A 21,614-nucleotide genomic window follows, 5' to 3' on the forward strand; every position below is an offset into this window, starting at 1 on the left:
ACATGGAAAACTAGTTAAATTTTGTACTGTTTAGTAAGAGAGAATTCAAGATGATTTGTGGATCATGAAGCAAATAAGGAAAGAAAATGGTAATTTTTATTTGAACATGTTGATTTTGAAGTTTCAGTGGGAAATGTTAAGAGTACACATCAAATAGGAAGTTGGCTATAGGGGCATATAAGGAATTTGATGTACAGCTTTAGACTTGGTAATTTTCAGCATAAATATGCTTACTGAATTTATGAGCTTGCTACATCTTAAACACACTGAGCCTCACAAGCCTATAAATTAATTTGTTTCTTTATTTGAAAAAGAGAAAATTGAAACAGGATGAAAGAACTAAAAGAAGGGTAAAAGTTTCTGCATTTATTTATGATTTGAAATAAGCAACACCTCATTTTAGGCCATTGAATGAGTGCTTCCCATATTTATGTTTTTGATGGTAGAAAATTAGAATGCCTCCATTTGATGCCTATTATTTTCTTGCAACTCGAATAATCTTTATCTCTCTTATCTCCTAATTCCTTTAATTGTACTGAGTTTCTCCAATAGCACTGAAATCTTAAAATTCATAAAAATTGGATCTCTCATTGGAAGACTTTCTGCTAGTGATTTACATAAGAATTCTTTTAAATTTTTCACAGCCCATTTATCCATATTCTCATCCTCATATCACTGCATCCCTTTAAGAAAGAATAAAAGTATGACCTTGTTTCCAATCTGCTTTGTTTTTACTCCATAATTATGGAATTGAGTACAGGAGGGATTGCCCTATAGAGGCCCACAAACATGATGTAAAAAGTGCAAGAGATACTCTGGCCAAAGTGATGAGTAAGGGCAGAAAGCATTGTTGGTGTGTAAAACATGAGAATGACACTGACATGAGAACCACAGGTGCTTAGGGCCTTCAGAAGGATGGAAGGTGGAAAACAGCATGAAGGGTGAGGGTGTAGGAAATATCAGTGAGGATCAGATCTGAGATAATAGTCATTACTAATATAGTAAAGTCATACCAGATATTGATGGACATATCAGCATAGGAAAGCAGGGCCACAACTATGTGCTCACAGTATGTGTTAGAATTAATGTGTGTTCTGCAGAAGGGCAAATGCTTCCCCAGGAAATCAATGGGCAAAATGTTATTAAACCTTCAATCAATGCTCACCACAATCTTGCCAAGTGTCGAGGTGTCAAGCCACTGGTGTATCTCAGAAGGAAACCAATGGTCATGTAATGACCAAATGCCAGACCCAACAAGATGGCCAAGTCCAGAAAAAAAGCTGAAGTGAGGTAGGCCAAAAAAAAAAAAACCTGGTGAAGCATCCAGGAAATATTATTTTCTGAGCTTTCAGCTAGAATATCCCAAATGTTTTGGGGAAATATGTAATGCATAATATGAGGTTTGCAGAGGCCGGTATAGAGAGGAAGAAAAACATGGGTTTATGGAGGTTGTGTTCCACAGTGATAAGGTAGAGAAGGATGACATTCCCTGCAAGGGAGACGAGGTAACTGGTAAAGGAGAGAATTCCCATCCATATGCAGAACCACTCCAGCCCTGGGATCCCCAACAGAATGAAGAGTCCTGGATTGAAGCTACTTAAATTCAATGTGGCCATCATGGTGATTGCCATTCGCTGAGGACAAAATGTCACATTTGATTCTGAGACTGACTGGCCTTGAATCCATTTAAGTCTTTTTTATAACTTGGATCCCTTTGCCTTCATCATGTAACAAACACTAAGAAAAACACATTCTATCTCTTGTCATAACCTTTACATCATTTATCAAAGGCTGACAAAAGGTATTAATTAAACCCACTATTTCCTGCCTATAGCCATTACCATGACCACCTTGTTAGTATATCTGGACCATGTCCCACCAGACCCATAACCTGAGAGAATACTGGCCCTTTGTTGTCAACTAAAATTCCAAGACTGTTTTCCTCTCACTAACTAATTCAGTCTGAAATTTCTCAAGGATGTAATCTGAGGGTTGACTATGACTCTTCCTCCTCCTTCAAACCCGGTATTTTCTTTTCCTACTTCTGTGATTTTCTTTTGGAACCCCTCTTTTATCTGCCTACTCCATTTCTTCACCACTGCCTCACTTGAACCCATCCTGATTATTAATTGGAACTATAGAATGAGAATGCTGATTCTTATTCTGGTTCTGTCAACATTTTGCAAACCTTTACCTAATTGTGCTACCTTATTGGTCCCTGAAAACAGGAAACTATCAAGTCACTCACAATCTTGTGTAAAAGCACATAACTATTCCCTTTATGCCTACAGAATACATTTTATTTCCCTGCTCAGCAGGCAATCTCTTTCCTGTATATATGGGTTCTACCTATGTGAATGTGTCTAAAACTCTCCCCTAAAGCATATCCGTATAGGACTTCATATATTCTCCATCATTCTTACATCTCACTGCTTATATTTTACTCCAAAAGTGCAATCTTGCCTTCTCTCAATGTCTAAATTCTACCTATTATTTATGATTCTCGAAAGTGCTAATGTCCTCTGAAAACCTTCTCCAGGATTACTTAACCATGTTTTGAAAAGGACTGACATATCTGTGGGAATCCAGAAGTTCAGGTGCTTGTGAAGAGCTGCGAGGAGGCCCTATTCTCTCACCTGTTGCTCTCCTTAATACTCTGCAAAAGCAGGAAATGGAGGCAAAGAAAGGGTTGTAAACTGCACTGCTGAGTGTTTAATGTGTGCCTCAAAATGCCAGTGAAGCCCTTCAGCAACCTGGGACATTGATTGTTCACAAATATTTAAGAAAATCTCTGTTCATTAGCTGACCGCTAAGACAACTGAGTAGAAAATTCAGTGGCTGTACATGACAAACAAGAAAACCTTTACAGAAATAGTCCAAAAAGTGACTTAAAAAAGAAAAACCTACAATAATTAGCAACAACAGCAAATCCTGGGAATGGAGGAAAATCTACTTTCCAGGGTTATCACTTTACGTTGTTTAAATTTTCCAGTTTTAACAAAAAAAATTATGAGACATTCAAAGATATAAGACATGTGACCTATACACGGGAAAAAGAAAAGTCAATAAAGTCTGTCCCTGAAAAAACCCAGATGTTAGACTTATCATACAAAGACTAAATGAGCTGGCTTAAATATATTCAAAAAGCTAAAGGAAATCATGTCTATACAACTAAAGGAAAATATGAGAAAAACACCACACCAAATATTAAATATCAACAAATAATTTATAAAAAGAAGTCAAATAGACATTCTGGTGTTAAAATTTGGAAAAACTGAAGGGTGCCTGGCAAGATGGCCGAATAGTAACAGCTCCGGTTTGCAGCTCCCAGCGAGATCAATGTAGAAGGTGGGTGATTTCTGCATTTCCAACTGAGGTACCCGGCTCATCTCATTGGAACTGGTTAGACAGTGGGTGCATCCCACAGAGGGCAAACCGAAGCAGGGTGGGGCATCATCTCACCCAGGAAGCGCAAGGGGTTGGTGAACTCCCTCCCCTAGCCAAGGGAAGCCGTGAGGGACTGTGCCATGAGGAACAGCGCATTTCGCCCCAGATACTATGCTTTTCCCACAATCTTCACAACCTGCAGACCAGGGGATTCCCTTGGGTGCCTACACCACCAGGGCCCTGGGTTTCAAGCACAAAACTGGGTGGCCGTTTGGGCAGACACTGAGCTAGTTGCAGGAAGATATGAAATGATATGAACAGACACTTCTCAAAAGAAGACATTTATGCAGCCAACACACATATGAAAAAAAGCTCATCAACCCTAGTCATTAGAGAAATGCAAATCAAAACCACAGTGAGATACCATCTCATGCCAGTTAGAATGGTGATCATTAAAAAGTCAGGAAACAACAGATGCTGAAGAGGATGTGGAGAAATAGGAACGCTTTTACACTGTTGGTGGGAGTGTAAATTTGTTCAACCATTGTGGAAGACAGTGTGGCGATTCCTCAAAGATCTAGAACCAGAAATACCATATGACCCAGCAATCCCATTACTGAGTATACACCCAAAGGATGATAAATCATTCCACTATAAAGACACATGCACACGTATGTTTGTTGCAGCACTGTTCACAATAGCAAAGACTTGGAACCAACCCAAATGCCCATCAATAGATTATCCAATATGAAGAATTGAAAGAAAGAGACAAAAAATAAACAGAGACTCAGAAACATTTGGGACATACCCAAGTATACCACCATATTCATAATGAGAGTCCTAGAAAGGGGGGCAAGAGAGAAAGATGCAGAAAGAATATTGGAAAACTAATGGCAAAGAAAACGCCCTAAATTTGATTTTTTTAATATGACTCTACACATTCAAGAAGCTCAAAGAACTCCACATAGGATAAACTAGATATCCACATCATAATAATGAAAATGTTGAAAGCCAAAAGCAAAAAGAAAATCTTGAAAGCATCAAGAGAGAAGTGAGTTTGTTCCAAAGCTTCTGAGCACATTTTCTTTAGAATCATTTTTATATGAAAATGCTTTCAAATAGTTCCTATTCCTCCTAAATTATTTGTCTTAATTGCCTTAGTGCCAGAGCTGGCACATAGTAAGCACTCTGGCATGGCAGTATTCACTTTCCATCTCAAAGAAGTAAAGCATTTAAATAAAATGTGTCACCTCTTTGGTAAAAAATAAAAAGTATAGACTTAAAAAAAATCAATAGGCTCATAATTCTTTGACCTTTGCTAGCTTGGTGGGTATATTCTATTTCTAGTGAGGTTGAAAATTTTTCCACACATTTCTTAGCCATTTTATTATCATTTTTATTATATTTTATAATTTCTAGTTATTTCCAGTCTTTTTTTAAGATATTTATTCAGCGTCACAATCAGACTATTACATTTAGAATTCAACAGCATAGGTGCAAAAAAAGTTAAAAATCTACATTATAACCCTTTGTCGGAATGCTTTACACTTTCCACAGAACAGAAACTAAAATAACCTGTTATACAATTAGTCACAAATACAGTCCTCGAGTTTTTTGCCCATAAACATGAGTAGTTGTCTAAAACATGTCTTCTTTGTAGCAGCTAGGCCCTGCCACCACTGTGCTTGGCTGAGTTCACAAATCTATTGTAACCTGTAGCTTCCCTGTCACTTCTCTTACTCTCTTCTCCTGATAAGCTTTGTTTCCTAATTAAAATCTTCTGCCACTGCCATATCTACTGCTACTACTAGAACCACTATAGCCACTTTGGTTTCGAGGTTTGGCAAAATATTGGCCTCCACCACCATAGGGGCCAGAGCTTCTGCCTCCAAAGTTTCCTCCCTTCATGGGTCTGAAATTTGAAGACTGATTGTTGTAATTGCCAAAATCACTGTAGCTTCCACCACCTCCAAAATTGCTTTCATCATTACCAAATCCGTTATAGCCATCCCCACTGCCACCATATCCACCACCACCATGGCTGCCACCAAAGCCACCACAACCACTGAAGTTTCCTCCATGACCAAAGTTGTCATTCCCACCGAAACCACCTCCATACCACCATCAAAGTTTCCAGAACCACTTTGACCTCTTTGGCTGGCTGAAGCACTAGCCATCTCTTGCTTTCACAGGGCTTTCCTAACTTCACAGTTGTGGCCATTCACAGGATGGTATTTCTGAATGACAATCTTATCCACAGAGTCATGGTTGTCAAAGGTTACAAAGGCAAAGCCCCTTTTCTTGCCAATGCCTCAGTCAATCACTTCAATTTTTCCATACTGGTCAAAATAATCTCTTAGGTGATGTTCTTCAGTGTCTTCTTTAATGCCACCAACAAATAACTTTTTCACAGTTAAGTGGGTCTTTGAGAATCTTCTCTTGAGACAGCTCTCTTTGGTTCCACGACTCTTCCATCCACCTTGTGTGGCCTTGCATTCATGGCTGCATCCACCTCCTCCACAGTGGCATATGTGACAAACCCAAAGCCCCTGGAGCACTTGGTGTTTGGGTCTCTCATTACCACACAATCCATGAGTGTTCCCATTGCTCAAAATGGCTCCTTCCTCAGCCTCTCATCGGTTGTTTCAAAGCTCAACCCTCCAATGAACAGTTTCCTCAGCTGTTCAGGCTCTTTAGGAGACTCTGACTTAGACATGAGGGAAGGGAGAAGAGAGACTTTAATGATGCTTCTTCGGCGGCATCCACAGGCAGAAAGGCATTTTCCGTTATTATTATTTTTTAAATTTTTTGTTTTTTTTAGATAGAGTTTCACTCTTTTTGCCCAGGCTACAGTGCAATGGCATGATCTCGGCTCACCTCAACCTCCGCCTCCTGGGTTCAAGCGATTCTCCTGCCTCAGCCTCCCAAGTAGCTGGGATTACAGGCATGGACCACCACGCCCGGCTAATTTTGTATTTTTAGTAGAGAGGGGGTTTCTCCATGTTGGTCAGGCTGGTCTTGAACTCCCAACCTCAGGTGATCCGCCCACCTCGGCCTCCCAAAGTGCTAGGATTACAGGAGGCATTTCCATTATTCATATACCTCTTAGTAGAACAGCAGCACCTTATTTTAAAAAGAGAGAGGAAAGAGAGAAGTGACTCATTATGTGCAAGGGATCCTGAATAAGATTAATGCTGATAGCACATGAGAAACCCTGAAGGTGAGCAGGCAGAGGGATGACATATTTAAAATGCTGAAAGAAAATAAATTGCCAGCTAAGAACTCCGTATCTGGCAAAATTATTCTTCAAATAGAAGATAATCTTCAAAAGAAGACACTCAACAAATTAGTATAGAATAAAACTCTCATAACCTGGTAAAGGTCATCTATGAAAAATTAACAGCTCAAATAAAAGAAAATAAAAGACACCAAGAATTGAAAATAGTAAATAATATTATCTCTACTCACAGATGGCCTGATCTTATATATAGAAAGTGCTGGCCAGGTGCGGTGGCTCACGCCTGTAATCCCAGCACTTTGGGAGGCCAAGTTGGGTGGATCACGATGTCAGGAGATTGAGACCAGCCTGACCAACATGGAGAAACCCCATCTCTACTAAAAATACAAAAATAGCCAGGCGTGGTGGCGGGCGCCTGTAGTCCCAGCTACTAGGGAGGCTGAGGCAGGAGAATGGCGTGAACCCAGGAGGCAGAGCTTGCAGTGAGCCGAGATCGCGCCACTGCACTCAAGCCTGGGCGACAGAGCGAGACTCCGTCTCAAAAAAAAAAAAAAAAAAGAAAGTGCTAAATGATACACTTAAAAAATACTATTAGAACTAATAAATGAGTCCAACAATGTTGCAGATCAATATATAACACTCAGTCAATACACAAAACAAAGAGCAAAAATTATAAAACTCTTACAAGAAAACATAATGGGAGACCATCATGACCTTGGATTTGGCAAAGTATTCTTAGATATGACACCAAAAGCATGAGCAACAAAAGAAAATATAAATTGTACTTCATCAAAATTAAAAAATAAATTGTTCTTCAAGGGACACCACTTAAGAAAGTGAAAAAAAATGACAGAATGAAAAAAAATTGCAAATCATATATTTGATAAGGATCTTATATCTAGAATTAATAAGCAATCTTTGCCATCTTTAAAATTCAATAATAAAAAGGCAAATATCCAAAATAAGCAAAAAATTTGCATAGATATTTCTCAAAGCAGGTATGGAAATGACAAGTGAACCCATAAACAGATGATCAAAGAAATGCAAATCAAAACCACAATGAGATATCACCTCACACTTACTAAGAGATCTAGATTTAAAGTGTCAGGTAACAGCAGGTGTTGGTGAGGATGTGGAGAAATTATAATCCTCATACAGTGTTGGTGGGAAGGTAAAATGGTATAGCCACTTTTAAAAACAGTCTAGCATTCCTCAAACAATTAAACTCAATTCGAGTTAACATATAATTCAGCAATTCCACTTCTAGATCTATACCCAGGAGACATAAAAACATATCCACACAGAAACTGGCACACAAATGTTTTACGGCATCACAATTTATAATAGTAACCCCCAAATGAAAATAAACCAAATGTTCATCAATCCAAGGGTGGATCAATAAAATGCATTATATCCATGCAATCAGATATTTGGCCATACAAAGGAATGAAGTACTGACACATGCTACAAAATAGGTGAACACTGAAAACAGGTTGCTTAGTTAAAGAAACCACATTGAAAGATCACAATTGTGTGATTTGATTTATATGAAATGTCCAGAATAGGAAAATCTATAGAGACAGATAATGGATTAGTGGTTTCCAAAGGCCAATGGGGAGGGAAGTATGTGGTGTGACTGCTAATAAGCAGGGAGATTCTCTTTGGGGTATAAAAAATGATCTGGAATTAGTAGTAATAGTTGAAAAACCTAGTGAATAAACCAGAAGCCACTGAATTTTACACTTTAAAAAAGTAAATTTTATGGTGAGTGAGTTATTTTTAAAAAAAAGAAAGAAAAACTAAGTTAAGCCTGGCCCAGAAAAATGAGTCATCTTAATTTTGAAAGATTCTGAGACAGATTGATACATTTTATTGTACCCTGAATACTAGTCTTTACTATTTCTGCCCTGGTTCTAGTGTTATTATTTTCTTCTTACCCCTTAATCTATATTCTTGAAAGCATTGCCATTGTCATTTATTTCATCTTTAAAGTCCTTTCATATTCATTGTTTCAATTAAGCACTCACAATAACCTTACATACTCTCTCTCTCTCTAGTACTAACTACAATTTGATACTCTTCGAGGCCTCCCCTAGCTATACACCAGATGAATTATTTATCTGGATTCTGGACTCACAGCAAGTTGCACTCACTGCTATATTGTGATTAATGGTAACTGTTCATGGTAAGGAGACATGATTTCTTCAACTATTGACCTCAAATGCTGACCCAATGAAGGGATCAATCAAGAATTGTCAAATGTTCCAGTGAGCAAGACAGGGGTAATAATCCCTGTACCTCCCTCCCTTTAGAATAATATATGAATGTAATAGATGTTTAGGGGCAGTGGAGGGGTAAATTAAAAGCTCTAAGGTAAAAAAGAAACATGGGTTTTCAGACAGACACAAAGAAGGTGATAAATTTAAAAACCCCAAGAGAAAAAGACTTTACGAAGGACACTAGGAAGAGAGAAACAAAGGTGGAATTGAAGACATGGAAAAGAACTAGTGATGGAACAGGAAATGCAAAAACAAATTTAATGAACACTGTCAGGCCAAGAGCCTCTGAGTTGTTGCTAAGCCCTTCCCTTCTTCAGATATTAAGAGTGTCTATCAATAATCTCTTCTATCTGGCTCTATGCCAAAGCATATACCATGTGCCTTAGGTCCTTGCGTTGAATGGGAGGGGGAAATCAGCCCTGATGGCGGGGGAGGGAATTGGAGCTGAGAAAGGGAAAGATACACAGAGGCAGGAGAATCCCTGCTCCCAGAGGAGAGGAGGGAATAAACACTGTATGAGGCAAGACCTGAGATTCGATTCTATATATTAAGGAAGACTGTGCTGTGTATGAATTGTGGAATTGAGAAGCCGTGAATCTGAGCAGGTGACATCAGGGAGGTAAGTCTGGGTCAGATATTTTTAGGATGAAGAGGAAGTATTAATATGGAGGAATAGGATGAGAAATGGGCATGTTCAAAGAGGGGCAGAGAGAATAATGGGTAGCTGGAATGAATTGTGTTTTCCTGAGGGGTGGAGTGGAAGAAGGGCAGTTTGGAGGGACACTTTCTAGGTAAGGTTGGAGAGACTGGATGAGTAAATAATCCTTTGCTCTCAAGGAGGATGCAAGAATCATAAATTACAGATAGATTATGTCCTGAGACATTGAGGAACAGTGGAAAGAAAACTACAGCATATGGGAGATCATGCATAAGGGATAAATGGGTCAAGTTCCTGGACAGAGGAGTCAGGTAAAGGATTCAAAAGAAGGTGGTAGAAATTTACTAAAATAGCAGAAGGGATAATTTCTCCCATTAAAAAAAATGAAAGAGAATTAGAGGATGAAGGAGGATTGCCAGAGTACAGAGAAAAGAAGATAAAGGAATGTTTGCTTGATGGTCTAGATTTCTCCGTCATTGCAGAGATTAGCCCATCTGCTGTATTGGGTCTTAGAGGAGAGGAAGGAAGAGAAGGTTTGGAACTAACATTCATATTTTGGGAACCCAAGAAGGGATAAGTCAACAGATGACAAAAAAAGTTCTAATAGAAACTGCCTAGATTTGTAATAGATCGTATATATGAATTTATCAAACAAAGTATACTGCCTAAGAATGAAAACTAGGAATACAAGCCAGGATAAGGAATTGTTAGCGACTGAGGGAATTAAATGTGGTCAGTATTATTCAAGTTTCTAACCAAGGAAGTCAGGCTTGCAGAGTTGAAGCCTAAAGCCAAGTGAAAGTAAATAAAATCTGCTTCCATTCTTGTAGTTAATGTATTTAATTTTGTATTTAACTTTGAATAGTCTATCTCTGACCTGATTCTACTCTAAAACATGTAAATTTCCATGGTGGCCAAGAGATGTTTAATTGGAAAAGATATATTAGAAAAGATAGGAGGTTCCAAAGATATCTGAAGGAGGAACTCGTGGACAAGGGGGTTAAGTATATATGGAGTGGAAGGTTTTTTTTACAAAGAGCTGCCAGATGGACACTTAAAGTGGAGTTGCTCAGTTTTGAGGTGTGAAGACTTTAACGGATGCCTGAATTGGAGTGAAAACAGAAATTACTGGGATGGAGAATAGGGAGACGCCAGATGGACACAGGCTACCTTGGAGGTTCATTATTTAGGAGGAGAACTGAAGTCAAGTTGGAGAAGAAAGATGTTTGCAAGCGCTGATGTCACCCACAAAGGTGGGAACATGTAGCAGAGGATGAACGTGGTGAGTGATGGGTGCAGTGGGAAGAAGGAGCACAATGGTGTTACCAACTACAGACACGAAGAGAACATGAGAACAGAAGATCTATGATAAGAAACCTGTGATTTTTGTGGTACTGGTGTGTGTTGTTGTCAGGGTAAACTTACATGGCTGAGTAAGTGGGAATGTACCTCCTCCACCTTCTTTTGAACATTCATTAAGTGTAAATTCTAACCCAGTCAATAGCAAATGAGGCACAGTCCTGGCTCACAGAGAGCTCACAATATAATGGGACTGAAAATATTTTAGTGCAGTAAGTACAGATAGGGAGAAAGAGAGATGGCTGCAGGGGAATGCAATAGTACAGAGAAAGTTGCTGATCCAGCCATTTGGAGGGATGAGAAAAATCTTTCTGGATGAGAAATATAGACTGGCTATGTTAAAGAGGAGGATGGAAGTAGAAGAAGCAGAATGTATAAAAGACCACAGGAAAAAAAAGAGTAGCTTCAGGGGCATACATGCTTTCCAGTATGAGCAGAGAAAAGAGAAAGCAGGGAGGGGGAGAGAGAGAGAGAGAGAGAGAGTGTGTGCGTGTGTGTGTGTGTGTGTGTTAGTTGCATGAATCTTTCAGGCAACGGGCAGTTATTATCCTTAATCAAGATAGTGCATATGCAAAATTATCTTTTGGGAACATTGTTTAATTATGAGGAATGGTTTAGAGACTAGAAGAACTGCAGACTAGGAGACCAGTTGGGAGGGCTTTGGATAAGTGGATCTAGAGCCTGGAAAGCAACATAAATGGCAATGTAGATTTGGGAGATATTAGCACATGAAGGCTAAATGGAGCCAAGGTAGTAGACAAGATTGGTCAGAGAGAGGAAAGAGTGAGAAGAGGATTGCTACAGACCATTAGGAAACACAAACAGTAAACCATTCTGCAGGGAGAGAGATGACTTTAATGAGAGCAGGATCAGACCAGGGTACAAGAGAAGAACTGGTGGAAGGTAGAGAAATCAAAGTCAAAAGTGGTCTTTCATGGAAGAATGATTTTTAAAGGAAAGAAGAGAGACAAAACAGTAATTTAAAAGAGAGTTTAGTAGAATAAAATGTTTTTATTATAGCTGTTGTTAATTTTTTGCTTGTCTTCAAGTTAAAAAGATTTGAATATTCTTTAATAAAGATCCAGGAAATCAGGAGAAGCTGAAGATAAAGACAGAGAATAATTGATGAAACAAAGTCCCTGAATGGGTAGGAAAGAAAGGTAATTCAGAGAATAGATGGGGAAATTATTCTTGACGATACAGCTACATACATTCATACACATAAATACATGTATATACATGCGTATGTATATAAGTACACATATGAATGCATGCATATAAGTATGCATATGTATGTTTGTGTGTGTATAAGGTTGTTTTAAAAACAATCTAATATGTTAAATATTCATACACGAGGCCCTAGGTTCATTTCCCAGCACCTCAAATAATAACTCAAGAAACTTGTCATATTTAGGTAAAGTAAAATATGTTCCAGCTATGACAAAAGAAACGTTGGAAAATAGGAAAGATACTGGCACCTCTTTCTCTGGGACTGGAGGAAATGAGGGGAGGATGGATGCAGAGATAAATAAATGTACAGGAAAGGAATAATATGAGGGATATGTTCCTGATAGTCCTGAAATGTGAGTTACAAAAGAGAAACATTCAGTGGAGAGAGAAAAACAGAATTTGGGCAGTGATAAAAGTCGTATATGCCAGGTGTGGTGGCTCACACATGGGAGCCACCAGCACTTTGGGAGGCCAATCCCAGCACTTTGGGAGGCCAAGGCAGCTGAATCACTTGAGGTCAGGAGTTCAAGACCAGCCTGGCCAACATGATGAAACCCCATCTCTACTAAAAATACAAAAAAAAAAATCAGCTGGGCATGGTGGTGGGCGCCTGTAATCCCAGTTATTTGGGAGGCTGAGACAGGAGAATCACTTGAACCCAGGAGGCAGAGGTTGCAGTGAGCGGATATCATGTCATTGCACTCTAGGCAGGGCGACAGAGTGAGACTCCATCTCAAAAAAAAAAAAAGTCGTATATTCATTGTGAGAATAGTTTAATAGGACTGAGGAGGAATCATGTGTCCTAATATGTACTAAAGACTACTTATGTGATTGTGTCATTTTTTCACATCCTGACTATGTGAGCTGAGGATAACACTAGTTAGATTTAGTTGAAGTCTGAGAATTTACAGATGCAGCAGAAACCAATGGATACTAAAAGGTAATGATCCTGGTGGAAGTGATAGACATCTAGAGTAGATAGGGAAGAAAGTTCAAAAAGTTCTTACATCAGTGGCTCACAAACTTCAGCATGAATCAGAATCACCTAGAGAGCTTGCCAAAACACAGAATGTTATCCCAACTCTAGGTTTTCTCATCCGTAGGTTTGTGGTAGGGCCGAAGAATTTACAAGTTCCCTGATGGTGCTGTGGAGACCAAGCTTCAGAAGCATTGTTCTACGCCTTCCTTTCTGCTCTGGATGACAGTGCCACATTTCACAGCCACAGAGGTGACTCAGGAAGTCACACGCAATTTAATAAGCTTTCCACAGAGAAAATTTAGCTTAATATACCAACAAAACAACAATTATGCTCATTTTAAAAATTAGAAAATTGCTCACTCCTGTAATCCCAGCACTTTGGGAGGCCCAGGCGGGTGGATCACGAGGTCAGGAGAATAAGACTATCCTGGCTAACACGGTGAAACCCCGTCTCTACTAAAAATACAAAAAAATTAGCCAGGCGTGGTGGCGGGCGCCTGTAGTCCCAGCTCCTTGGGAGGCTGAGGCAGGAGAATGGCGTGAACCCGAGAGGCGGAGCTTGCAGTGAGCCGAGATCGCGCCACTGCACTCCAGCCTGGGCGACAGAGCGAGACTCCGTCTCAAGAAAAAAAAAAAAGAAAGAAAGAAAATTGTTACTCAGAGAAGACAGTGACTTGTCCAAGATCAAGCAGCCAATAGTTAACAGGGCAGACCTCTGACCCAGGTTTCTTCACACCCTCTCCGGTGTTCTTTCTAAATGCCATAGCTACCTTAATTGCCTTCATACTTAGCGCATCTGTGCCTAGGGAAAAATGGGTGTAGGGTTGGCAGTGCCCACCACCCCCAACCCTACTCTTTCACATAATCTGCTAATCAAATTGTCGTTTAGTCCTGTTGTTGTAGGACTGCAGTCCTCTCTGTAGGGCCTGGGGCTTTTGCAGAGCTCATTACAGTTCACATGCCCAAAGAGATTGTACAGATTGGTTTTGATGTTCTACCTATCCCTGTTCTCTTCTGGACCTATGGCACTGTGCTGAGTCTGGCAATGTTTTTGAGCCCTTTAGTTTCCTGAAATTTTTTTTTTTTTTTTTTTTTTTTTTTTTTTTTTTTTTTTTTTTTTTTTTTGAGACGGAGTCTCACTCTGTCGCCCAGGCTGGAGTGCAGTGGCGCGATCTCGGCTCACTGCAACCTCCGCCCTCCAAGTTCAAGTGATTCTCCTGCCTCGCCCTCCCGAGTAGCTGGGATTACAGGCGCCTGCTACCACACCCGGCTGATTTTTTGTATTTTCAGTAGAGACAGGGTTTCACCATCTTCACCAGGCTGGTCTTGAACTCCTGACCTCGTGATCCACCAGCCTCAGCCTCCCAAAGTGCTGCGATTACAGGCGTGAGCCACTGCGCCCGGCCTAGTTTCCTGAAATTCTTAAAGCTGTGTGGAGAGCTTCTGAGTAAGAACACTGAGCCTGTCTGTGGGCAGGTCCTGTAACTGTGCAGAGCCTATGTGTAATTATTTACGGAGAATATGGCTGTGTGCAGAGCCTGTGTGTGATTATCTGTAGAGATATGCCTGTGTGCAGAGGCCATAACTGTCATTGGGCCTGTAAGTATATGCAGGCCTTGTGCATATGGAAAGTCTACTAATGTGTTCAAAAATCTGAAGCTCTTTTTTCCCTATGGCACAGGTGAGGGCGCTGCATAAAATCATGGCCCTTTTTTCTGCTAACAGCATAGCTGCTATGAACAACTCTGACACTCGCATAGCAGGCTGCTTCCTCACTGGCATCCCTGGGCTGGAGCAACTACATATCTGGCTGTCCATCCCCTTCTGCATCATGTACATCGCTGCCCTGGCAGGCAATGGCATCCTAATTTGTGTCATCCTCTCCCAGGCAATCCTGCATGAGCCCATGTACATATTCTTATCTATGCTGGCCAGTGCTGATGTCTTGCTCTCTACCACCACCATGCCTAAGGCCCTGGCCAATTTGTGGCTAGGTTGTAGCCACATTTCCTTTGATGGCTGCCTCATTCAGGTGTTCTTCATTCACTTCCTCTTCATTCACTCTGCTGTCCTGCTGGCCATGGCCTTTGACCGCTATGTGGCCATCTGCCCCCCCTGCGATATGTCACAATCCTCACAAGCAAGGTCATTGGGAAGATCGTCACTGCCGCCCTGAGCCGCAGCTTCATCATTATGTTTCCATCCATCTTTCTCCTTGAGCACCTGCACTATTGCCAGATCAACATCATTGCACACACATTTTGTGAGCATATGGGCATTGCCCATCTGTCCTGTTCTGATATGTCCATCAATGTCTGGTATGGGTTGGCAGCTGCTCTTCTCTCCACAGGCCTGGACATCATGCTTATTACCGTTTCCTACATCCACATCCTGCAAGCAGTCTTCCGTCTCCTTTCTCAAGATGCCCGCTCCAAGGCCCTGAGTACCTGTGGATCCCATATCTGTGGCATCCTACTCTTCTATGTCCCTGCCCTTTTTTCTGTCTTTGCCTACAGGTTTGGTGGGAGAAGCATCCCATGCTATGTCCATATTCTCCTGGCCAACCTCTACGTTGTCATTCCTCCTATGCTCAATCCCGTTATTTATGGAGTGAGGACTAAGCAGATACTGGAAGGGGCTAAGCAGATGTTTTCAAATCTTGCCAAAGGATCTAAATAAATGCTTTCAACTTAGTCTCAACCCTTTTCTACACCTATCAATTGTCCCGTATTTAACACATTCTCACCTCTACATCTTCCAGTTATCCGTGTGTTATTCTCATCGATCTCCCGATTTATTTAAATATGTCACCTATTCAAACCCACCTCTGATTTCTTTTATTGGAAATCTTTAGTAAAATCTGTCTCATTCTCTTACTCTTACTATTGAAATGCAATCTGATTTCCCATCACCTCAAGAAAAACTAGCTAGTTAGGGGAAATGTAAGAACCAAGTTTACGTTCTAAGTGAAACATTTTTCTAACTGCTTACGTTGGCTTCCTAATGTGTTCTTAATCACTTGTATATAATTTTGACATTTGCCAGTTCAACATCTTTCTCATGACGGGAACCCCTGAGAACTGTCATGTCTAAGAATTTATAGTCTCATGGAATGATATTTTTCTTACCAGTTGCACAAATTCACAATCACATACATGTATATACCCATGTTCAGAGATACTAATGCAGCAGCAGCATAAATAGGTGGACATATCCATTTATCAACTTTTATCAAATAATTCTGAACTAACCATTACCTGTTCTGGACAAAGTTTTCCCTGAAATGTAGACAATTGTATAGGACTCTTTTCCATCCAAATATGCTTTGTATTTAAAAGTTATATTCATCATTAAAATTAGAAATAAAAATACCTACTCATATCTGATACCTACGGATGGATATATTATTTAATAAATAGTTAAAGAAATATAAACATCTATATGTTATTTAATAACTTGCTCAATTATAACTACTAACATCAGGAATTAGCCTAGGCTGATGTTCTCTAAGATTGAGAAGAGCAACTCAACCTGAATTTTAGCCCAAGACCAAACTATTCTTGAAAACAGTTCACATCTCAACCCTGCCCACTCCTATACTCAGCCCACAGTGAAAGAGCCATCATTTGAGATTCTGCCCCACTTTTCATCTAAATCACTATTTTGTTGGATCATTAGTATATTGCTTCTCATTTTATTAGAAATCTCATCTTTGTGTCTTAACTCCCTGTCTAGAGTGTACACTTCTTGAGAAAGAAAAGATTATTTTGAAGGCTTTTTATCATATTGCCCCAAAGCATGAGAACCCTCTCATAGCGAATATGTAATATGAGTATATGCGTAGAAAATTCTTCTTTAAAAAAATTTAACATCACTTTTCTGCTCTAGACTCATTCTTCTCTGCGGGAGTTCTTCCTCCTGGGAGACACTGGGACTTAATGTCACCTAGAGGAGAGAATTGTGCTAGGTGCCAGGAGACATGGATTTAAAAGTTAGATGTACTACTTGGTCAATAAGCTTGAGAGTCTGCATAATATCCATGAACTTAATTTTCTGCTCATCTTTGAAGAAGATGAGAATAATATAACGTTAAGTATCTATTGCAAATAAGCACTCAATGAATGTTCAGTTCATTTCCACCTTTTTCTTTCCACGTAGCTCTCTATCCTCAAGACAATGATAATAAAAGTTAGAGAGAGGAGTCATTAGCATCCTTATTATGTGGAAAAGAAAACTGTAAGATGTGGTGATCAAGTTTTGAGTTCTAGATCTTTTTGAAATTGACTCTGTTGGAAATGACTGTTCCATTTACTCACTGTGTGAGTCTGGGCAAGTTACTTTACTTCTCTGTATCTCAACTTTCTTTTTCTTTTTCTTTTTCTTTTTCTTTTTTTTTTTTTTTTTGAGACAGAGCATTGCTTTGTTGCCCAGGCTGGAGTGTAGTGACCTGCTGTCAGCTCACTGCAACCTCCACCTAAAAGGTTCCAGTGATTCTTGTGCTTCAGCCTCCCCAGCAGCTGGTGCTACATGTATGCACCACCACACCTGGCTAATTTACATATTTTAGTAGAAGTGGGGTTTTGTCATGTTGCCCAGGCTGGTCTCGAACTCCTGACCTCAGGTGATCCGCCTGCTTCAGCCTCCTGAAGTGCTGGGATTACAGACCTGAGCTCTCGCACCCAGCAACTTTCTCATCTTTAAAAGGGAAATAATAATAGTAACTTTCTCTTAATGATTTAGTGAGAAATAAATATATATCCATCTTATAACAGCACTTTGCAAATAAATAAGTGCTCTATAAAGGATAGCTTTATTTGTATTATTGTTTCAATTATTATTAATGAATGGCTCATCCAACATCATAATGGTTGTTCTGAGACCTAACCAGATTGTGTATCATACTCAAACTTTGTTTCTACCAGGAGGACTAGGAAAAAGAAAACAAGAATAAAACAAAAATATTTTAATCTAATATTTACAGTAACTAAATTCAATCAAATATAATTCTAACATGTCAAAATTAAATGTATTCTTTAAAGAATTGTAGAGATTTCTTTAAATCCACTATTTTTAAAATTTTTTTATTTATTTTTTATTATCATACTTTAAGTTCTAGGGTACATGTGCACAACATGCAGGTTTGTTACATACGTATACATGAGCCATGTTGGTGTGCTGCACCCATTAACTGGTCATTTATATTAGTTATATCTCCTAATGCTATCCCTCCCCACTCCCCCCACCACACTACAGGCCCCGGTGTGTGATGTTCCCCTTACGGGCGTTCTCATCGTTCAATTCCCACCTATGAGTGAGAACATGCGATGTTTGGTTTTTTGTCCCTGCAATAGTTTGCTGAGAATGATGGTTTCCAGCTTCATCCATGTCCCTACAAAGGACATGAACTCATCCTTTTTTATGGCTGCATAGTATTCCATGGTGTATATGTGCCACATTTTCTTAATCCAGTCTATCATTGATGGACATTTGGGTTGGTTCCAAGTCTTTGCTATTGTGAACAGTGCCGCAATGAACATACATGTGCATGTGTCTTTATAGCAGCATGTAAATCTACTATTTAAATCAACTATGCCACTGAAGACACATAAACTTGACTGCTGTTTTACAGATACACCAAGCTCATTTCCTTCTTCAGGCTTTTGTGCTTGTTATTCCTGTTTCCTGAAACATCCTTTTCCTGTATCTTTACATGACTCATTCCCACCTTTCCTGCATTTCCCTGTTTATATGTCTCTTCCACAGGAATTTCTCTATGATTTTCTAATAAGACATATACCTCCATTTCTTTCACGGGGAAAAAAAAAACCATCATAAGCAAAGAGACAAAAGTCAATGACAAACTGAAATCTTTTCAAGTTATATTGTAGATAAGACGCTTGCTTTTCCTAATACTTATAAGTTCCTCAAAATGTAGAGGAAAAAAATGATCAAAAGCCTGATAAACATAAAGAACAGATACATCATTAGAATATGCTTTGCTTACTATTAATAAGAGAAAATACAATAAAAACTACACCAAGATACCATTTCTTACCTGTCAGATTAGTAAAAGTTGAAAGGATTAACCTCGTGCTGGCCATAATGTTAGAAAACAGAGCCTCTCATACTTTGCTTATGGATATACCATACAATAGAATTTTTAAACACCTAACAAAATGTGTATGTATTTATTATTTGATCCAGAAATCACATTTATAGGAGTTACATTTCATATATGCCTCCTTATGTACAAAATGATGTGTACAAGGTTAAAGATTATGACAAAATTTTTGTAACACATAAATATTTGAAACAACCTAAATACAGTCTGAATTCCTAGGTTTCAAATCCACCCCCTCATGCTTACTAAAGTATAAAAACTTGTTAACATTTACCAAGTTACAAAAAGGCATTATAATCACATAGACGGGTTAGATTGCAGTCACCATATTCAGTACATACTACCTAACTGTTTGTCACCGGGCAATTTGGTAATTATCCTCTTTAAGCCTCAGTTACCTTCTCTGTAAAAAAAGAGTAATAATACCTGCTTCAGGGGTTGTTTTGTTTATTAATGAGATTAGCTAGATATAAGAAATAAATAACTGGCATATTAATAGATACTTTATTGCTATCAAAATTTTAACTAATATAAAATAGCTAGAATATGCTTTATTGCAGGTATATTTGTGTGCACCTCTGGTAGAACTGTATTTCCACTAGCTGAATGCCTAAAAGTGGAACATCTAGATCATAGATCATGCATATTTAAAATTTTGATAGATGCTGCCAAATTGTCTGTAAATATTAGCTAGGTAAATTCATAGCAATTGAACAGTATCACTTGTGATATTATCACATTGTTCTTTTACTTGGAATTTAAAAAAAGACTATCTTTTAATAATTCGTATCTACATGTTATCTTCTTTGAATTATCTTTGTTCATTTTTCTCTAGTTTTCTTGATCTAACTGATTTTAATATTTGATATATAAATTATATTAATCCTTTACAAAATAAAAAATATAGCAGAATATATGCAAAATATAGAAGCATATACCAAAAATATATTTTCCAGTTTGCTTTTCAATAGAAAAGTCAACAAGCAATTTCAAGAGAAATTTTTAATTTTTGTGTTTGCCAGTCTCCATACTTATAAAATTAGTTTCATTATGTTTCTCTTTATTTCAAGGTCAAGATTTTCTTCTATAGCTTCTTTTGTTATTATAGTTTGATTACAAAATTAACACATTCTGTTAGTATAAAATAAAAATTGAAAAATATAATTTCCTGATGCTATCTCCACAAAGGTAATGTGTACTTGTTTAGAATCAAAGGAAGAATCTGTCATTTTTTATGTAAGAAGCAGTTTCATGTAAGAGATACCGCAAAAGGGCCTCCTCTTATAGATTGAAGGCTGAGACCCTGAGTGAGAGATTAAATAAGGGAGATTTATCTTACAGGGTGTAACTAAATTTATAGGAAAAAATGTCAAGGAATTTGAGACATTTCTTTTCACTGAGTTCCTAACACTCTCCCAAGTCTCCGTCTGAATCTTCCCCTAACATTACCTAGAGAGTTACTCTCAGTTATCCCTGAGAATGCTCAAATGAATGAAGGCATAGTGCAAGAAAAACCTTTTTTTCTACCCTCCTAGATTCTCCAGCTAGGGCCCTGAAAATTAGACTGACAAAAGACAGATTAATAAGAGAAAAACAAACACATTTATTAATATGTGCATTAACATGGGAGAAACCTATTGATAACTAACTCAAAGGGGTGGTTAGAACATTGGCTTACATAACATCTTAACAAAAGAACAATAGATTTTTAAAAAGTGACAAAAAAAAGTTTCAGGCTTCTAAGGGTAGCAAACTGTAGGAAAGTAAAAATGTGGTGGAAACTAATGGAGGATAAGGGCTAATTAGTAAGGTTTGTGTAGGCTCTTTCTCAATGCCATATTGTCTGTGGTGATAGGTTGTTATTCCCTTTCTGGTAATAACGGAGAAGTATGAGTCAAGGGGAGGCGGTCACCATCACAAGAGGAATTTGTGTTTAGCTTTTGGGCAGCTAGGAGGAGGGCAGAGAGCTCATCCTGTGTCTGCTTTTTCTCAATTACCTTCAGCTTAAAAGGATTCTTATGCCACAGTGGTACATTTTGGAGTAGCATATTCTAAACCTATCTCAGTCCATTTGGGCTGTTACAACAAAATATCAGAAACTAGATAACTTATAAACAACAGAAATTTACTGCTGAAATATCTGGAGGCTGGGGAGTACAAAACAAGGTGCCAGCAGATTCGGCATCTGGTAAAGGCCCACTTTCTGATTCATAGATGGTGCCTTCTAGCTGTGTCTTCACATGGAGAAAGGGACGAGAAGGTCTCTCTTGGGTCTCTTTTATAAGGGCACTAATCCATTCATGAGGGCTCTAGCATCATGACCTAGCCACTTCCCAAAGGCTCCACCTCATAATACTATTGCA

At 38.8% G+C, this 21,614-nt stretch overlaps 2 protein-coding genes and 1 pseudogene across 2 annotated transcripts in view; 1 reads left to right on the forward strand and 2 right to left on the reverse strand.

Moving 5' to 3' along the window:
* LOC129136401 (olfactomedin-4-like) overlaps nucleotides 1-21,614 on the reverse strand; it is an 82,520-nt gene that overhangs the window by 51,933 nt on the left and 8,973 nt on the right. The gene's annotated exons all lie outside the window — the stretch shown is intronic.
* Nucleotides 5,086-6,169, reverse strand: LOC104008401 (heterogeneous nuclear ribonucleoprotein A1-like; annotated as a pseudogene).
* On the forward strand, nucleotides 14,803-17,720 carry LOC466388 (olfactory receptor 52B6). Its single transcript, XM_009459797.5, is given in 2 exon segments — nucleotides 14,803-15,238; nucleotides 15,241-17,720. Coding segments are annotated over 2 exon segments (1,005 nt in total). The 3' UTR covers nucleotides 15,810-17,720.

Source organism: Pan troglodytes, chromosome 9 (assembly GCF_028858775.2).
Source record: "Pan troglodytes isolate AG18354 chromosome 9, NHGRI_mPanTro3-v2.0_pri, whole genome shotgun sequence".
In the NCBI taxonomy this organism is placed as follows: Eukaryota; Metazoa; Chordata; class Mammalia; order Primates; family Hominidae; genus Pan; species Pan troglodytes.